Source organism: Pristis pectinata, chromosome 3, assembly GCF_009764475.1.
Source record: "Pristis pectinata isolate sPriPec2 chromosome 3, sPriPec2.1.pri, whole genome shotgun sequence".
Taxonomy (NCBI): domain Eukaryota; kingdom Metazoa; phylum Chordata; class Chondrichthyes; order Rhinopristiformes; family Pristidae; genus Pristis; species Pristis pectinata.
Genome location: NC_067407.1, coordinates 94873831 through 94895278, shown reverse-complemented (window position 1 = coordinate 94895278; position 21448 = coordinate 94873831). Strand labels below are relative to the sequence as shown.

At 40.8% G+C, this 21448-nt stretch overlaps 1 protein-coding gene across 1 annotated transcript in view; it reads right to left on the bottom strand.

Moving 5' to 3' along the window:
• The window catches only part of LOC127567749 (dystrophin-like), a 358665-nt gene that overhangs the window by 178386 nt on the left and 158831 nt on the right, over positions 1–21448 (bottom strand). Inside the window, 8 exon segments of the mRNA XM_052010734.1 lie at positions 3227–3341; positions 6486–6587; positions 8539–8700; positions 9609–9758; positions 11711–11846; positions 12330–12505; positions 16490–16640; positions 19062–19234. Coding sequence (XP_051866694.1) covers positions 3227–3341; positions 6486–6587; positions 8539–8700; positions 9609–9758; positions 11711–11846; positions 12330–12505; positions 16490–16640; positions 19062–19234 — 1165 coding nt within the window.

The window sequence follows — 21448 nt, the reverse complement described above, 5'->3', positions numbered from 1 at the left end:
GAGAAAAGCAAGTTAATTTTAGACCTCTAATTCTGTCTAGTAGATACAAGCCTAGCCTGTCTCACCTCTTCTCAGAAGGCACACTGATCTTTCAAGTAACGACCAAGCAAACCTTAAATGAACTGCTTGCAATGTATTGACATCCTTCTCAAACTGCCAAAGTTCCTTCCCAATATCTCTCCAACTTCCCACCACTTCCCCTCTTTAAAACACAAATTAAAGCCTACAGCTTTCAAACAAGCTTGTGGTCCTCTATCATAATATTTTTTTAAGTGAACTCAGATCAAGTTTATATTTGATAATAGCTTTGTTGAGTTGTTTGGGTTTTTTTGCGGCATTAAAAGCACGATAGACATGCTTCTTTTTTGCAATTAAGCCATGGAATCTCCTAGAGAGCACAGGAGTCAATTAAACTGATAAATGAAATTGGAGGGAAAAGTGAATATTCTTTACAATTTCCCAGCCTCTGATGTTTCTGACATAAATTCAACCTTCCACTTAAAATTTAGATACTCCTCCACCTCCTCCTTCCTGAATTAAGCTGTTGCCCAAGTTCACCATCCTCTCAAGTCCTTTCCCTTTGCATTCAACTTTGCTCATCTCAAATTGAATCCACATTGCCTTATCCTAAATTTACATCAAAAAATCCAATTTTCTTTCCTTGAAGCTCTTCCATATTTCAAAAACTCCCTTGTAAGCTGTCTCAATTCCTCCTTAAACATCCATGCTACCACTGTTTCTAATTTAACGCCTTGATTGCCTTTTAGAACCATAACCATAGAACCATACAGCACAAAACAGGCCCTTCAGCCCACCATGTTGTGCCGTCCATCAAACCACCCTCACACTACCTAACCCCTTCCTCCTGCATATCCCCCCATCCCACACTCCTCCATATGCCTATCCAACAAGCTCTTGAACCTGTTCAATGTATCTGCCTCCACCACCACCCCAGGCAGTGCACTCCATGCACCAACCACTCTCTGGGTGAAAAACCTCCCCCTGACATCTCCCCTGAACCTCCCACCCATAACCTTAAAGCCATGCCCTCTCGTCTTGAGCATTGGTGCCCTGGGAAGGAGGCGCTGACTGTCTACTCTATCTATTCCTCTCAGTATTTTATATACCTCTATCATGTCTCCTCTCATCCTCCTCCTTTCCAGTGAATAAAGCCCTAGCACCTTAAGCCTCTCCTCATATTCAATACTCTCTAATCCAGGCAGCATCCTGGTAAATCTCCTCTGCACCCTCTCCAACGCCTCCACATCCTTCCTATAATGAGGCGACCAGAACTGAACACAGTTCTCTAAGTGTGGCCTAACTAGAGTTTTGTAAAGCTGCATCATCACCTCGCGGCTCTTAAACTCAATCCCGTGACTTATGAAAGTCAACATCCCATTGGCCTTCTTAACTGCTCTTTCCACCTGTGAGGCAACTTTCAATGAACTGTGAATATGAACCCCCAGATCCCTCTGCTCCTCCACACTGCCAAGTACCTTGCCATTCACCCAGTACTCTGCCCTGGAGTTTGTCCTTCCAAAGTGTACCACCTCGCACTTCTCCGGATTGAACTCCATCTGCCACTTGTCAGCCCAGCTCTGCATCCTATCAATATCCCTCTGTAAGCTCCGACAGCCCTCCACACTATCCACAACATCGCCTATCTTAGTGTCGTCTGCAAACTTACTAACCCAGCCCTCCACCCCCTCATCTAAGTCATCTATAAATATCACAAAAAGTAGAGGTCCCAGAACCCATCCCTGCGGGACACCACTAGTCACTGCCTTCCAATCCGAGGGCACTCCTTCCACCACAACCCTCTGCTTTCTACATGCAAGCCAATTCCCTTTTGAACTCCCTTACTGCCTGAATGCATAGAACTGCACAGGTGGGAGCAAACCTGAGCGACATACTAATTGTCACTTTGTGAGACCGTAAATCCAATGATTCTTTTGAACTTGCATATCAATTCACAACATGCAGGTAACTTGAGGAAACTTTCCATCAAATTGTCCATTCCGTATTCAGAGCTGTTTTCTGTCAGCTATTTGTTTAGTATTGCCACTGTTCTGCTTGACCTTTTATTTCTTTACTGTAACTCATCAGCTGAAGCAGAGCAGAAATTAAGGTTAATAAAGAATAAAAAGTTACTTCAATGTTAGCTGTGTTCAGAAGGATCTCACTGTTCCAGAATGAAAGATTACAACCTTTACATTTGTGATAAAATTCTGAACCACACTTTCTCATTGCTCTCCCCATTCCCCCAGTGTAAAAATACACCACCTGCTGAGTATACTTCTTGTCAAAAAAATATTCAACTCATTTTCATAGCTAATCAGAAACTGTAATCTTGAATTATTCAATTTCTTTCAGCAAAACTGGGGATTTCAATTCAAATCGAATCACAACCTTGATAGACCAACAGAATACCCAATCAAAATGAAAACAATGTAGACTTTCTTCTTTTTCTCTGGGCTACCCCAGTCACTAAACTAACACTAATCTGGTCAATTCACCTCCAACAAACATGGGACAGAATCCAAGGGAAAGATAATGATCTAGAATTTCCAACTAGTTCGTGGTGAATACGAACTTGTTTTTCCAGATCTGCTGAAGTCAACTTCCTGACTGAAGCTCCCTCAGAAAACTTACTACATAGCATACCACTCTGCCCATCGTGTTCATGCTGGTCAAAAAGCTAGCTAGTTCACACGTCATCACTGGGCCATAACCTAGCATGCCACTGCTCTTCAAATACACATCCAAACAGATTTTAGATGTTCGGTAGTTTCTGCCTCGAATCCTTTTGGGCAGCCGTTTCTAGGCCCCTGCTATCTTTCAGGGATAAAAACTTTCATCCCTCCTTTAATCCTTTCACTGAAGCAGAAAATAGGTCCTTCCTATTTACTTTATCTCAGCCCCTCAATTTCCCACACAAGAAATTCAGGATTTCAACATACTGGCCAGCCACTTAACATAAATCTCTTCTTCCCTTATGGTTTGTATTTTCACTTTCTTCCTTAGATTAAACCACATTTTGACATAAAGATGAAAGCAAATCATCATGTGGAAACCAAACAGAATTATGGAGGAATGAGACAGAAACAGATCATTTTTACCATGTGCATTGCAAAATGATATTAGCAATACATTGCTTTAATATATTGAAGGTACCTGATGAAACAAGCGAATTGCTCAACTCAGAAACATTAAGAGCTGCTCCTACCTGTAACCTTTGAGTGTGTCATTTCCTGGCTCCATCCCATAAGAGTTTGTTGACTAAAATCTTTTAATGCAGTGTTTAGAATTCTCCAGTCAACAGAAAGCTGTGCCACCTTACTCTGTGCAGGGCAAGACAAAATATTTTCATTCATTGGGAAGCAATCTGTATCCATTTTGTATTTTTTTCTCTGCTGAAATTTTTACTCTTCAGATTTCCAAAAGTTAAGCATCTCAATGAGAAATGTAAAGTTTTTTTTAAAGAAAATATGTTGCATCATACCATGGGGCATAAGAGACATTTGTCAAGTTGAAATCAGTGTTTCAACTTATTCCCTATTTCCTAAAGTGCAATACCAGCAGATTGAGATGTTCTGATATGCCATTCATCCATTAATGAGGCCACACTTTCTCTGCTCCAGGCCCACTAACAGGCAAAGCTGGAGGTAAAAAACAAACGAATTAGGTCTGAACTTCCCAAGCGAGATTGCCAGGATTCAAAACTGGAATGAACGGAACATGGGGTGCACTATGGATATAACGGAATTAATGACATCTTCATAATATCTTGAAGGTCTAAATTGGTATTGGTATTGGTTTATTATTGTCACTTGTACAGAGGTACAGTGAAAAACTGGTCTTACAAACCGATCTTACAGGTCAATTACATATTACATATTTGCTCACTCAGTGCAGTAAATGAAATCTCTTCACATTGAGAATTACACCTCAGGCAGCCCCAGTCCCAATACTATTTCACTTCTGTTATTTGCTTTCCTGACTCTACCTGTTACACAAAAGAGCTTAGTCAATGTGAATGCAGAATGACAACCAACATTCCCCACCCCCAAAAGAAACCATTTCCCCCACAGAGAGGATGTTATTGGACACAATAAAGACAGACTTGACACAATTAACACCATGGCCTCTCATCCATGTTCCATCTTCCAGCCAACGCAGACAGTTTACCACCTCCCTCTGCCCTGTCCCCAGTCCCCTCTTTCCTGTCCTTTCTCATTCTACTTTTATGCTCTCCAATTCTATTGGTAAATAGCAAGTGAAAATCTACAATTAACGCACAAAAAAAGCCTTTAAGCTCCATTGAAAAATAACATAACAAGTAGGTATACTAACAACGTTGTGAATCCTCTCTGGGCATGTAATGCTTTATTTTTGATTAACAGTGGAAACTCCAACACATTGACTGCAAATGTTAATGTCATGCAGTGCTCAATGCCATTGAGTCACAAAATGGACTGACACTCAAGCACAGTAGGATGAGAGTTTCCAAATACAACTTAAGCTAAGCTCAAAACATACATGCTCAGTGGCACCACATTTTAACTGCAGCATGTCAACTCTTTCAGGGTAGCAGTCAAGTACTTCAACACAACTGGAAGAAAAACATAACTGAAAATTCAGAACAATCAGTATCCCATGAGATTGACTGTGGTTGATCTATGGACCAAGGAGACAAACGTTTGGGAAAATTTCATTTTTACCTTCACAGAAATACAACCTGAATTCTGAGCCTTGAGGAACCTGAGAAAACATGTCTGCTCTCTAAGATTACAGTTTAACAGATATCATTCATTGCTCAATCAGCATCATTACAATGGAGGACCGTTCTATATTGCACAGCTTTTTGTGTAGAGTTAGTAGCCTGCATTTTAGCAGCTATGGTTCCTATACTAGAACAGTAATTATACTTCTAAACTCTGGAATTGAGTGGCTTACTTCCACTCTAGTTCTGCAGGATCTGAGATAGTTGATGAGCTGATGTGGGACCCACAGAACCGACCAAAATGGGGCAGGAGGTACTTAATGTGGTGGGCAGGTAGTTTGAGAGTTAATACGCTTTTCCACTAGAAACTGGGCCTCTGTGCGAATGGACGAGGTGTTCAGTGCCACCCTGAATTCACCTTCCCTATTTTTAAAGGCCTAGACGAGAGATTGCCAAAAGTTGTTGGGGATGTTACACTTAATCAACATTAAATTGATTCCTCCATCCACCTAGTCATCTCTTGGTCCCATAGAGCTTACAACAGCCCATCTGCTTTGGGAGTCTGCATGTCAATCATAGGAGTGATGCGGCGCAGCTCATCGGAACGGAATGAGTGCACGTACATCCCTAATGCTGGGATTTTGGCCTGGGAGGCGGTGGTTTTGGGTCACTTCTCCTGCTTGTGTATTTGGAGGATTCTTCAGAGACAGCACTGGCTATCTCTTAAGTGGCTTGAGGTGCATGCAGTTGATAGCTCATGTCTCAGAGGTGTACAATATTACAGGGATCAGTGATACCTGAGACCATGAGCTTATTGTCAGTTCTGAGGTCTTGATCTTCAAACACTTTTTTTCCAGATGGCCAAAAGCTGTGCTAGTGGACCAAAAGCAAATTTCATCATCAATGTCTGCCTTTGAGAGGTGGCTCCAAAGATATTGTTTGTGTTTTTCAGAGTCACATGAAGGAACTTTACTGTTGAAAGACAGTGTTTTGCTAAAATGATTTTGTTTGGAGGTTGCAATTATATAAATGCCTTACTTTTCCTTTTCCACACGTAAAACAAGATTTTCAAAGCATACTGTGTGCTTACAGAGCACATTATACTCTTATTTGTGACAATTCACTTATGCAGGGCTTGTTACTGGTGTGTATTTAATGATGCATTGAAACTGAAGGGTACCTAACTCCTGACATTATCTGATATGCCCAATCTCCCTTCGAGTTTCTGCAAACAGCTGTACAATTTAGTCTGAAGCAATGATCATCATGTCAGTGCTAAGTGAAAACTCCTGCTCTTTTATTATTATCCCTGCAAACACAGGGCAATTCTGCACTCAAGACCACACACTAGCTCCAGCCAATTCTCCACAGCCAAATCTCATTCCATGAAGTATTTCAGTATCAGAAAAGACCTATCAGCTTATACATTCAAACCAAGATTCCTGCATGCAGTTGAAGGAATGCTTGTGTGACTTCAGTGTTTTATAGAATGATCTGATGTTCAGCCCTTCTCTGTACACAAAGGTTTGTCCCAGGATTTACCTTCTGGAAAGACATCAATGAAAGGCAAGAAAGAAAAAGTAAACCATTCAGACCCACCGTATGGGAGAGCAGCTATTTGTCCTAACAGACAGCACTGGTGGAGGAGAACTAAAGAATCAAATCTGTACAATAGTTTTATCATAAAATTCGCAGCTTATGTTAATCTGTACAAAAAGTCCACAGTGTCAGGACATATCTCAGTCAAAGATCCACTCATTACCTTTTCTTCAGGATGCAAATGGCTTTTCCTGTCCAGCTCTACAGCTTTTGCAAGTGTTGTCTCAACGCCCATTTCATGTTCTCTCACAGCAGCTTCTAACAACTAATAGGAATAGTGAGTAACATTGAAAATATTGATGACAACACACAGGGATATTAAACAAACAATATTCATTCATTATTTTTATTAAGCTATTCCCTAATTAAGATGAACCAGGGTTTTAGATTGTTTTTTCTTACAAAACTACTACCATCGTACTGTCATGGATCTTTTAGGTCAGTACTTCAATCTCAATTTGCTCGCTTTCATCTTCTGAAGCTGTTGCTAAAATGCAACTCAATAGGCAATGGCTCTCTGCTAACTCACCCTCACATCAACCAGGTAGTGGTGGCAGAGCATTCAATAGTTGGCACCATCACATTCTGTTTTTTTGATTTCGCAAAGCATCCACTGATCACTGGCAAACTCAATCACATTGAAAACCTCCACACTGCCATCACAACCCAAACTGCACCGTGGCACCAACCCTCCTGTAAAAGCACCAGTACAGTGACCTAGCCCGTAATCACGGCTGCCAGCCTGCCTGACAAGGGAGACACACCCACCAGCCTGCTCAGTCGGTCCAAATTCCAACCAGTCTCAGACCACAGGTCCAGAACCCAATCTGTACAGCTCATTATATTATAGCTGGCTTCATCTTTAGTGCAGTGCTCCACAACATATTATTTGATAAATACAATCTAAAAATTTAAACCCCAATTTAAAGCAATAGTTGATATTTCATGAATTAAATAGAGCACACAACGTAACGATTAACATTGTTTCTTCAGTTTAAGTTCTAAGTCTGCACTGAATAGATTTTCTTGATGGCAAACTAATTGATAACATAAACATTGGTAGCTGCAGTTCTGTGCTGGGAAAACATGCAATGAATATTCAAAGAATTAATCATGCAAATTACTTTGATGAAGCTTATTAAAAATAAAACTGAACTACTTTTAAGAGTATATAAATTAGTTAGATACATCCAATTTCTGTTGGTTCAAAGGGAGTTGGCTGATAAGCATAAAACACATAGCCATACATATCTTTACTGTAACAAAACGCACAATCAAGTAAAATCGAACACCTGGTCATACAAGGGAATATTAGAGCAAATGATAAAAAGCTCGATTAAAGAACAAGCTTTAAAGAACAGAAAGGAGCCAAGACCAGGGAGACTGAGGAGTTTCTGATGAGAATTCTTGAGCTAAGAATGTTGGCAGCTGAAAGTACAGCCTACAGTGCTGGTGAGATTTTAAAAAATGGGAGAAACAAGCAGCAACTGAAGTACAAATATTCCTGCAAGCTTAGTGATGAGGAGCAGTAGGTCCATGGCAAGATGGGGAGAAAAATTTGCACTTTAAAAATCAAAGTATACTTCATTGTGACAGGTGAACAGAATGGAGTCAGCTTGAGACACAGGCAATAGTGTTTTGGATTACTTCACGCGTTTATTGATTTTAAGATGGATTTGGCTAGGTCTATTTGCAATAGTAAGGCCTATTGATATGAATAAAGGTACAGTGATCAAGTTACTAAACAATTAGCCAAAGTTCTGGACTTGTTATCTGGAGATAGGAGTTCAAATCCCACCATGCCAAGGCAGGCATTTAAATTCAAGTAATTAAATAAATTTGAAGGTTATAACAAAAAAAACCTACTCCCTGATCTTACAAATCAAAACATATAAAAAGCAACAAGCAGAATTGGACGGTGACATGGGAGGTGTGTATCTCCACTTTTAGCCATGTGAAGAACATTGAAGAAGCTCATCTCAGGATCAAACATGACAACAAGTTGCAAACTGTTTAATTCAACTTCAGATAATTGCTAGGAGTGGGACTGACACAAGAGGAAATGAACTTAGTTTTTCTGATGGACATAAACGATGACTTGAGTATTTCAACACTTAATAGGAGGTTGGTTCTCACAAAGTAATTGGACAATAAAGTGTTGATGATACAAAGATACAATTTGTGCTTTTATCACACTGCTTTCAAGTGGCACTAACCTGAAGTTGTTTTGTTCCAGGTGATGGTGATCTTCTGGGATCTAACTGCTGCCTGGTAACTGCTGCCCAATTGGAATGTTTCTCCAAACGTTCTTTGAAGTGATCATAATCTTGAAGTTGAATCTCTATATTTTTCATTTTAACTGGCAATTCTTTGGACACCTGAATGGAAATCAAGACTCTCTATCAAAAACAATATTGTCTACATCCGTAATCATCATGCTTGATACGAGCTTTATGAGATGCTTGGCAGATTGGTAAAACTGAATTAACTGCCTGTGTTATCTGATCCTTTGAGAACCTAATGCCCTCCTGCAGTCAACGTCAGATGGATTAACCCATCTGTCCAGAACCTTTTGTTAGCCCAGATTTATTCGTGGTCAAGTCCTTCTTAAAAAAAAACTTCTGTCATTTACTTGGCAGCATGTAGAGAGGCTTTTTTCAGCTGAGGTGGGTTCCACCAACAGAAATAAGGGAAGCCGTCTGTCATCACTATTCCCATCTTTGTTCACTGCCAGTAGGCAATTATGGATGCTTAATCTTTTATTTATGCATTTAAAAATGCATAGTATGGGGTATAATACAAGTCTGCTCAGTAAATAATTCATGCACAACTGGTCTTTAAATAGGACAAGATTTAAGAGTTTAATAATTGTCATAATTGATGAATGAAACCACTGAGCATCCTCAATTGTTGGAGCTCCCCTTTTACTTAAAATTCTAAACGATTTGAACTTGATGAGCTGGACCCAAAGCCAGCAGAAGAACAACCAGTTTTATCAGCAGCAATAGAACTAGGAATTTTAATAACAGGGTCCTCCTCAGGTTACAGCAGGGTTCCGTTCCTGTAAACTGTTCGTAACCTGGGCAGTTCACAGTTTGGAAATGCGGCTATAAACCCAGCTCCCAGGCAGCAGGGGATTCCTGCAGCCCCACAGAAGCTGGCAAATCCATACCGCCGGTCTCCCAAATGCTCATTCATATGTACGAGCTGACATAAATTGGGTATACATAACCTGGGGAGATTAAGATGTCTGTCAAGAGGCATTCTAATTGAAAAAGGTACTTGCCTTACTCCAATTTGAATTAATATTTCGAAGTTTAGCAGAAAGTTTGTCTCTCTCTTGCAGACTGAGGCCTTTATCAGAAAGCATATCCTGTGCATTACTGTTCATTGCAATCAGGTTATCGCTGCGTACCTCCAAATCTGCTGCATGAATCTGTAAGCAATAGAGAACATAAAAGCCAAGAGCTCCACAACAGAGAACATGAGAGACACAAGAGATTCTGCAGATGCTGGAATGTGGAGCAACACTCACAAAACATTCTGGCTTCTGCCCTCTTCCCTTCCAGTCCTGATGAAGGGTCACGACCTGAAATGTCGGCTGTTTATTTCCCTCCATAGATGCTGCCTGATCTGCTGAGTTCCTCCAGCATTTTGTGTGAGAGAACATAAGAGCCAACTTGCTCCACAATTCAAAGCTCACCTTCTGCATCACCTCCCCAGTCCCTCTCCAAATGTCTTGATTCTCATTTATACAAAGATCTACAGGGTTGCATGTTTTTAATGACCGTTGAGAATGAAATGCCCTTCTATTATGCTCTTGCTACTTGTATCTGATTTATCAGCTCATTTGTGCAGCACTTTCTGCAAGATATTTCAACCACTCAGTTGGGCAGGCTTCACAATCTTGTGCATCGAGAAAACTTTCCTTGTTGCAATACTAAATGGCTAACCACTTATTCTGAGATTGTGATCCCCTAGATCTAAGTGGCCCAGTTAGGGAAAACACATTCCCAGCATCAACACCGTCAAACACAAAATGTTTATAAATGTAAAAAAAATTATAATGACTATTCTATGTGATCACTTACCTTTCTTCTAAATCTCATTTCACAGGGTAATTCTTCGTCCCATGAATCCAACAGATGAACTTCTATTCCCAGATAAGAAGTCCAAAAATATGCATTGCCCTTCTCACATATCATCTTCCCACTTTGTTTTATATTCACAGCAAACTTAGCTACTTTAAACACGGCCCTCTCTCATCTAAGTTACTGATGGAGATGGTAAATAGCCGAGTCCTGAGCACTGATTGTTGTGGTACTCAATCAGATACAGCTTGCCTGTGCGTAAACTACTTGTTTATTCCTCTTCTATCCATCAAGCAATCAATTCAGAATAATGCATCACCTCGAACAGCATAAACTTTCATTTTGTCTGATAACTTGGATAGATCTTGAATGAATGATTTTTTGATAATCCATGTTCTTCCAGATCTACAGGTTTCTCTTTACCTGATCTATTGAATATATTCTCAAAAAACCAAAACAAATTTCTTCTTACAAATCAATGTCAATTCTATCCAATTGTATGATCATTTTTTTAAGTGACTATTGGGTAACAGGTCACTTGACAAATTTCGCTATCTTTGTAATCCTTGAAGCAGGCCTGATGTTATGTGTTGCCTCTCTGTCCTTTTCTGAAACACTATTACATCTGTTACATTCTTATCAGTGGGCCACATTCTAGAAAATAGCACATCAACGATAAAATGTCGTACTATTGCAAAAACTGGCAAATATAGCCTCACCAATGATTAAACCTGCTTCATCAACGCTAAACCAACACCTGTTCAGCACAACCATTTAGAAATACTCTGACACTTAAAAATGAAGCCTTGTGCTGTTCAGTCACAGAATAGAAATATATATTATTTTACTATATATATATTAATATATATATATATTAAAAAAAATATATTAAACTTATGGGTACAGAGTGAATTCTGGCTAACACCACATCAAGAATGTCAGGTTGCTATAGATAATGTAGTTAAGATGAGGGGACTAGAGGGGGAAAACTCATGAAAAATTTTTAAGCCCCAGAAGGTACAGATGTATTGAAAATTGTACGGCCTATCAAATCAATAAGCTAACCAAAAAGGAGATGGCCAGGAGAACTTCAAGACAAAGTACAACCCAAATTAATTTCCCTCGCTCACTAATCTCTCTCTTATGAGCGGGGCAATGAGGGAGGACAACACGTCTTTCTCACCTGGGTAATGCTTTACATATCAAAAAGACAAATTTATGTTCAAGGGTATGAACATCTGATGCTTCAGAAGTGCATCATAATTCAATTAAAATACACAAGCTGTAGCACACTTGCCTTTAGTTCCTTCAAATCATGCTCCCTTGGTGGTGAATGCACAGCCCTTAAAGAGTTCTGCACCTTGTCTACCCACATACTGAATTCATCAAGCTGACTCCTTAAATCAGAATATCGCTGTCCATCTCCTTCTAACCTATAAAACAGAGGAAAACAGTTATCAGCACATACAGCACTGTGAATCTGTGCCATTCTTGTGCCCCTACTATTTACCTGCAGAGTAGAAATTGAAAAACGTTCATTCAGATGACTCCCATGCCGAAGCTCAAATCTAATGTCGTACATTTCCAATTTATGATTTCCACATGCCAATAATACTGGCTACATGATATTTCAATGTAAAGGAATGTATTTTTGTGTCTAAGTGAAATGAATCAAGGCATAAAACAAGGTTTGTACAGCACATTTAGTCCAGCAAAGCTCCAAATTGCTGTGCAGAAGTGATAAAAAAAAATCCAGGGAGTGACAAACATGTTTGAATAGATAAGCTTCATGCAAAGCTACACGCAGACCAATGATCATAACTCATCTGAAGCTTCACTTTGAATGCTCTGTAATTAAGGTTTGACAAAGAGCTTTTCAAGAGAAATGTTAGTCATACTTAAGAATTCATATATACCTTTGACGTCGGTCTCTGACCTCCAGAGAAACTGCCCTCCAACGTTTATTTAATCTATTGAGTTTCTCCTGCAGGAGAGATCCATCTGCCGTTGAAAGATGTCGGATAATATCGGTGCCGGTGGCATTTAGTGTCATGTACACAGTCTGATGACTGTTGAGACCTTCTTCTAACTCCTATCAGGAAAATAACGAGTCAGAATACAGATCTTCCCATCTTATCCAACATAATCACCAATTCATAAAATAAAATTCAATAGATCTCACCAAGCCTCAAATTACTGTTAACCTTAGGATACAGACAAGGAAAACAGTTTCTTAACAGGAAACAATCCACTTAAATTAATTTCCATAACAACAATGGCAACAGTAGAAATGATCTGCCATACATGCCTCACAGATGCCCTGATGGAAATTGTGGTTCATCAGAAAATCTGGAACACCTCAAGAAGAGGCACAGGAGGGCATGTAAAATAATGCATCTCTGCGAAGGATCCTCAAACTATTGGCTGAAAGTAAATCATGAACTGGTTGCATTGTGCAGGTATGTTGTGAAGGTCAAAGAAAAGGGTGATGAACTTAGAGCACGGGTAAGTCCATGGAACTATGACGTGGTGGCCATTACAGAGACTTGGCTGTCACAAGGGCAGGAATGGCTGCTGGATATTCCAGGGTTTAGATGTTTCAAAAGGGACAGGGATGGAGCTAAAAGAGATGGGCGTGTGGGTTTGCTGATTAGGGACAGTGTCACAGCTTTAGAAAGGGAGGATGCCCTGGAGGGATTGTCTACTGAGTCAGTGTGGGGAGAAATCAGAAACAGGAAGAGAGCGATCACCCTACTGGGAGTATTCTACAGACCACCTCCCCCCCCCCCCCCCCCCCCCCCCCCCCAAAATAGCAGCAGAGATGCTGAGGAGCAGATCGTGAGGCAGATTTTGGCGAGGTGCAAAAATAACAGGGTTGTTGTCATGGGTGATTTCAACTTCCCTAATATTGATTGGCACCTCCTTAGTGTAAAGGGGATAGATGGGGCAGAGTTTGTAAGGTGTGTCCAGGAAGGATTTCCGACACAGTATATGGACAGGCCGACGAGAGGAAAGGCCATTCTGGACCTGGTACTAGGCAATGAGCCTGATCAGGTTTCAGATCTCTCGGTGGGAGAGCATTTTGGAAATAGTGACCATAACTCCTTGACCTTTACCATAGCCTTGGAGAGGAATAGGAGCAGACGATATGGGAAAGTACTTAACTGGGGGAGGGGGGATTATGATGCTATTAAGCAAGAACTTGGGAACAAATGTTTTTGGGGAAGTGCACTGTGGAAATGTGAGGTTGTTTAGGGAGTACTTGCATGGACTTCTGGATAGGTTTGTCCCATTGAGGCAGGGTAAGGATGATAGATTGAATGAACCATGGTTGACAAGAGATGTAGAATATCTTGTCAAGAGGAAAAAAGCAGCTTACCTGAGTTTTAGAAAGCATGGTTCAGACAGGGTTCAGGAGAGTTACAAAGTAGCCAGGAGGGAGCTTAAGAATGGACTTAGGAGAGCAAGAAGGGGGCATGAGAAGCAAGTGTTATTAAGGAAAACCCCAAGGCATTCTACACATCTGTGAAGAATAGGAGGATGACTAAAGTAAGGGTAGGACCGATCAGGGATCGGTCATAGAACATAGAATCGATCAGAGGACACATGTGCCTGGAGTCAGAAGAGGTGGGAAGGTCCTTAATGAATACTTTGCTTCAGTATTCACCAGTGAAAGAGACCTTGACGTTTGTGAGGATGGCGTACAACAGGCTGATACGCTAGGGCATGTCAACGTGAGGAAAGAGGATGTGCTGGAACTTTTGAAAAACATTAGGATAGTTAAGTCACCGGGGCCAGACGGGATATATCCAAGGTTATTACAGGAAGCAAGGGAAGAGATTGCTGTGCCTTTGGCAACAATCTTTGCATCCTCACTGGCCACAGGAGTAGTGCCAGATTGGAGGGTGGCAAATGTTCCTTTGTTTAAGAAAGGGAGTAGGGATAACCCTGGCAATTACAGGCCAGTGAGTCTTACTTCAGTGTTGGGCAAATTACTGGAGAAGATTCTTAGAGACAGGATTCATGGGCACTTGGAGAAGCATAGGCTGATTAGGGACAGTCAGCATGGCTTTGTGAGGGGCAGGTGGTGCCTCACGAGCCTGATTGAATTCTTTGAGGATATAACAAAGCACATTGATGAAGGGAGAGCAGTGCATGTGGTGTACATGGATTTTAGTAAGGTATTTGATAAGGTTCCCCATGGAAGGTTCCTTCAAAAAGTCAGGAGGCTTGGGATCCAGGGAAACTTGGCTGTGTGGATTCAGAATTGGCTCACCCATAGATGACAGACGGTGCTGGTAGATGGAGCATATTCTGCCTAGAGGTCGGTGACCAGTGGTGTTCCGCAGATATCTGTTCTGGGACTCCTGCTCTACGATTTTTATAAATAATTTGGATGAGGATGTGGAAGGGTGGGTTAGTAAGTTTGTCGATGACACGAAGGTTGGTGGTGTTGTGGGTAGTGTAGAAGGTTGTTGCAGGTTACAACAGGACATTGATAGGATGCAGAGCTGGGCTGAGAAGTGGCAGATGGAGTTCAACCTGGAAAAGTGTGAAGTGATACACTTTGGAAGATTGAATTTGAAGGCAGAATACAAAGTTAATGGCAGGACTCTTAGCAATGTGGAGGAACAGAGGGATCTTGGGGTCCACGTCCATAGATCTCTCAAGGTTGCCACGCAGGTTGATAAGGTTGTTAAGAAGGCATATGATGCGCCCGCCTTCATTAGTCGGGGTATTGAGTTCAAAAGCTGCGAGGTGATGTTGCAGCTCTATGGAACTCTGGTCAGACCATACTTGGAGTATTGTGTTCAGTTCTGGTCACCTCATTATAGGAAGGATGTGGAAGCTTTAGAGAGGGTGCAGAGGAAATTTACCAGGCTGCTGCCTGGATTGGAGAGCATGTCTTGAGAGGATAGGGCTTTTCTCTTTGGAGAGGAGGATGAGTAGTGACTTGATAGAGGTGTACAAGATGATAAGAGGCATAGATCGAGTGGACAGTCAGAGACTTTTTCCCAGGGCGAAAATGGCTAACACGAGGAGGCATAATTTTAAGGTGATTGGAGGAAGGTATGAGGGGGACGTCAGAGGTAAGTTTTTCCTTCCCCCACACTGAGTAGATGGGTGCGTGAAACGCACTGCCAGCAGAGGTTGTGGGGGGCAGATACATTAGGGACATTTAAGACACTCTTAGATAGCCACATGAATGGTAGAGAAATGGGAGGGAAGGGTTAACATTTGAGGGGGAAGGAATAGATAGATATTAGAGCAGGATAAAATGCTGGCACAACATTGTGGGCCAAAGGGCCTGTACTGTGCTATAGTGTTCTATGTTCTATGAAAAAGGATAGAGCTGGAAATAAATAAAGCCCATTAGATATGGATGACATCTAACGGAAGAGATCAGTCCCAAAAAGCTAAGCATATGGGGGCAAGGGGGGGGGGGGGGGGGGGGGGGGGGAGCTGAGAGGGAAGTTAAACTATGTTGCTTGTGCAATTTAAACAGGAGTCATGTTGAGGCTGCGAATAGAAGGCAGCAGAGATGAAGAAGGGTCAGTGAGAAGTCTTCCAAATGGAACACAAGTAAATAAAGTTAAGGGGCAAGACCTGCAGGGAGGGGAGCATACCACAGGTAGATCGGAGGAGGAAGAGGGCACCCTGCAGGCAGACCAAGGGAGGGACAGACCAAGGAGTATCTGGGGATGTGCAACCAACCCAGAGTTAAAAGTTCACACACCTGATGAGATACATGGAGTTGCAGGCACACATACACTCATTCATTGACAGAAGTACCTGAATGGTGTAACTATTTTTATTTATACTGATCCTATAACATGGTTCCAGGGCACTACAAGCATCAATAAAAAAAAGGTTGACGTTATCCATTTAAAGTGATAAATCGGGAGAATACTTAGCAGTTTTTAATACACATCTTAAAGGAGCAAATTCCAGGATTATTCATCCAAATTTTCCTAAAACAAGCAAGCCTGTGGCAAGCATGCAAAGAACAATCCTTCAGCTCCTCACCACATTCATTCTTTGGACGTGTGAACACAATGAGTAACTGACCACTCACCTGTTGATTATTTTTCACTTTCTCCAAATCCAGGTTGCCATTTTGGCTTCTAGCATGTGGCAGTAACTTCTCAGCTTCCACCACCCATTGATTCAGGTCATTCAAGTCACAGTGAAACTGTCGCCATTCCTCCACAGCCTTGTCAAAACAGCTGTTGAGGAGACAGAATATTCAAATCCCAGCCCTGGAGTTTTGACATATCTAACAGCACTATTTCAGAAACAACAAATAGTTGCTACTGCTTCATAAACTGCAGGATGTGAATCTGATAAACTTGCAGAAACTCTAACATGCAACTGCACTCATTGAAGGCCTGTCAGATAAATCACTTGCATAACAATCAGACCAGAGTGGAATGACCACATATGTTTTTTGGCGTACTAATGTAAAGCTATGGTGCTGTGCAGAAGACACTGGGATGTTACTGGAGGCGAGGCAGGCCACAATTTTAAGTACAGGCTTGGGGTTGAAAGCTGTCCTTGGTCATTTGTACAAACTGCGCAAGGTGGGAGTAGCTGCATGTCACACTGCAGAAACGAAATATGCTTCCATTCACTTCAATGTAAAGGCTAAATGCAAATTCTATCACTCTGCTGCATAAAATCCTAAGGAAAGCAATTTATAGTCCCACATAATGTCAATCAATTGCTTTATAATCAGTGTAATTACTTTACTGATCTAAATCCAAGCTCGTTTTATTCGGTTATTTTTAAATTGCCTTTAGTCAGTTTCAGATTTCATCTAAGTATTCCATTAGGTGCATATGAAATACATTTATCAATTGAGAAATTCTCCAAAGATAAGCACCAATATAATACAGTTTTGACTTCACAATGTCATTCACTTTGATGCAGTGGAAGAAATCAATTATTTCCACTTAGTCCTCAGCTTCCTTTGAGAGGACCAGCACACACACACACACAGTTCAGAGGGAAAGTGATACTTTAAAAGCCACACAAATAATCCCCAGCATTGCTTTCTCAACCACTTAACTCAGTTATGGAGACAAGGTTCTTTTGTTGATACTTGCAGAATAATAAACATTAAAATCTCAAAATCACTGCAGATATTCCTTGATTTACAAATGTTCGCCATAACATCATTGACTTTTTAGAGCACATGTCTGTGTATTACAAATCTATTTTTCACCATAACAAATTGCATTCTATTCGCTGACCATAGGAATGTACTGCACAAGAACAGCCATACTGCAATCCCTACTTATTTTCAATTTTTGAAATTTCACCTAACAAATTTTTCCAGGAACTCATTACTTTTGTACAGCCATTCCTCAATTTACTTCAGAAGCAAAAGTAACAATGACTTAGCAAATGCAATCTTTACTCCCTGAATCAATAAATTCAATATTACAGTAACAAGAGTCCTTGTTTTGCTGAAAACATTAACAGAAGTTAATTTGAAATCTATTCTAATGACAGAAGTAAAAATAACATATTTGTCAAATGTCAGCCACATTTACCATAACTTAAACATTGGCCCATGATTTGGTGGCTAAATATATTTAAAACTTTTCAAGTTCATATTCATAAAATAGGTAACATCTTTCAATTTATATAAAGGTTAAAACGATCTTGCGTTCTGATGAAGAGTTGCAAGATTTGCGCTTACGCATTATCCTCTAAGTTGGTTGCACTGCTTTAGCCCATTTGGTCTGACTATTTGGCATCATTTGCAAGTTTCCAAAAAGGTCTGTTTATTTCATAACCAAAGTTACTTAGAAATAGTTTCATGCAACTGGGATCCTCAACTTATATCAGTGCTTTCAGTTAACTAGCTTTGCAGTCATAGAATCATAGAGTAATACAGCATGGAAGAGGCCCTTTGGCCTATCTCGTCCATACTGACCTTGGTGCCCACCAAGCAAGTCCCATTTGGCCCATGTCCCTCGAAACATGTCCTATTCATGTAGTTATCCAAATGTCTTTCAAATCTTGTTGTTGCACCTGCCTCAACCACTTCCTCTGGCAAATCGTTCCATATACACACTCCCCTCTACGTGAAGAGGTTGCCCCTCATGTCCCTTTTAAATCTTTCACCTCTCACTTTAAACCTATGCCCTGAAGTTTTTAGTTCCCCTTCCCTGGGAAAAAGACAACATTTTGTTGCTGATGCCTGAAAATATCAAGTACCAACATAATTTTCCGACAGTCATGGAGTAAAAATAAGGCTTCAAGTAAATTGTAATAAATGTAAACCTTCCCTTTCAGCAAAAGATTTGAACTGATGTTTTGATGATACTGTGGTTCACCAGCAATTTGCTGCTTGTTAGGATTACGTTCAAGCTCACTCTCAGAAGCTGGATTTGCCCCACACAACTCTGGACCTAGGGCACTGAAAACAATAGGATTTGAATTCGTGTCTCCAGATTATCGCTTCAGGCCTCTGGATCACCAATCCAGTAACGTCAGCACAATGTTCCCAAGTGAAACATATTGAAGTCATTATGATTCCTAATTACATTTTCCATTGCATCTTCTATGCAATACAAGCATTGGGACAATGCAGAAATAACTCTACTGATCTCATGCCAACAGATAATAGCAATTCCTACCTTCTACGATCATTGTACATTCTGTTTACTCTGTCCCATTCGGCATGGAGCTGCGTCAGTGCATCACCAATTTGTATGACCTCAGCTGCAGAAGCTTCAAGAAAGGCATCAGGCTGATTCTCGTGGATGTCCTCAATTTGCTCTCCGAGTTTCTCCAGTGTATCTTTAACATTCTGAGAGAGATACCAGTAATCAGTTAACCTAAATACCACTAAATCATATTCTACCAACGAGGAGATGACATTTTTAAAACCAAACATTTAATGAGAATTGCAAAGATTGGAACCAAATCTAACAAGAACGCAAAATAAAAGTTGGATGGCCTCTGGCTCAGAGCAACACAACACCATCTGCCTGCGACATAATTTTCACAATTGACTGCTCCAGGCACAACAAATCTGACAAACAAGTTCAGAATGTTTGTTTTGTAATTTGGTCTCTGGTAACCTCGTCATCACAGCAGTCAGAGGGACGCATGAGACCCAATTCCCCATTGCAACCAAAATTAATGCAGAGTCAATATGGCAAATCCTTTATTAGTAGCATTTGTGCATCAAAATACCATACTCAATTACATATAGAGCATCAGCTTATGCTTTCAAATCAAAGAAACAAACATGCAAAACCCTCAAGAAATACCAACTGCTGTTCATTTCCATGCCTCTGTAATTCCAATGAGGTATGAAGGCAGAAATAACCACAGTAAATTCAGTCTCATCATACTATCCCTAAGATTTAGCCTGCTTGCACCATTTCATCACCACACCAACATAAAGGCATACAATGAGTTCATCAATATGAACTTCACTCAAACTGCCTTTTACGTCCAACTACATTCATCCTTGTGAAGAAATACCTGGCTTTGCACTTGGCCCAACAAGATCAAGTCATTACAATATGGCAAGCACCAACCAGCAAATATGGATCCTTCCACAACACAATGAAACCAGAATCCATAAACCTACTGGATGTTTTATCAGACATCTTAAAAATTGTTTCCTTGAAAGTGCTGACTTTTTTCACTAGTTCATAAAAAAAATCCCTTGAAAGCCATCATCGTACGTGTTTTCAAGTTACTCATACCTCGCGGCTTCAAATCACCACAGCTTTTTGTTATCATTCACAAAAAACACCAAGGATTTACATTATACAACAGCTGTAGTGTAACCACAGCATGTTCTTTGCTTTATATACCAGTAACTAAACTCTTAAAAACTAGTTTAATCTCTTCAATTTCTGGTGACAGTACCTGGCAGATGGCAGACGGCAGATATCTATGGATACATTTAAGTACACACTTGGAGGCTCTAGTTTCACCAACTCCAAGCTCATTCAAGCAGCTAATACAACCAAATTTTTTATAAATATCTGCCTCTTGTTAATGTGGATCTGTGATCTCACAATCAGTACTGGTTTTCTCAATGACCAGCAACAGATTTGCACATCAGGGTAAAACTACAAGTCATCGGGACCCAGAATTTAACTGCAGAAACACCAGGAGCTGACTCCTATCCAGCTAAAGGCTAACTTTAAGGCCTAACTATATACACGTAGTTTCAAAGATATTCCATATCCATTTCCTACACCGAAATCAAATCCTTAGAACCTGTGATACTTCTATGTCAATTTTATAGTAAAACACAGACGTAGTATTAAGTTTACCACACTTCTGTAACACTTGGCTATTATCTCTATTATCCATAACAACTGTGTAACTGCAACATCTTTTCAAATTTAAAATCACACAAAACTCCATTCCCCTCCCCCCCGCCACTTTCTGCTTTCCATAAGGACCACTCTCTCCATGATTCTGATCTGCTCATCCCTCCCTCCCCGTCCCTTGGTACTTTCCCCAGCAACCGTAGGAGGTACAACACTTTTCCCGACACTACCTCCCCCACCATTATCCAGGGACCTAAATAGGCCTTCCAGGTGAGGCAGAGATTCACATGCACCACTTCCAATCTGGTCTATTGCATTCAGTATCCTCACCGTGGCCTCCTCTACATCAGTGAGACCAAGCGTAGACCAGGCAACCGTTTTTCAAAGCACCTACTATTCTCTCTATAGCGCAAATATAGTTCCGCTGTATAAGAAAGGTGGGAGGCAGCGCAAGGGAAATTACAGACCTATTAGTCTGACATCAGTGGTCGGAAAGTTATTGGAGTCGATCCTCAAGGACAAAGTTATGGAATACCTAGAGGTGCATGACAAGATAGGTCCAAGCCAGCATGGTTTCACGAAGGGAAGATCCTGCCTGACCAACCTACTGGAGTTTTGTGAGGAAATCTCAAGTAGGATGAATAAGGGAGAGACTGTGGATGTTGTGTATTTGGATTTTCAAAAGGCCTTCAACAAGGTGCCGCACAAGAGGCTGCTTAACAAGA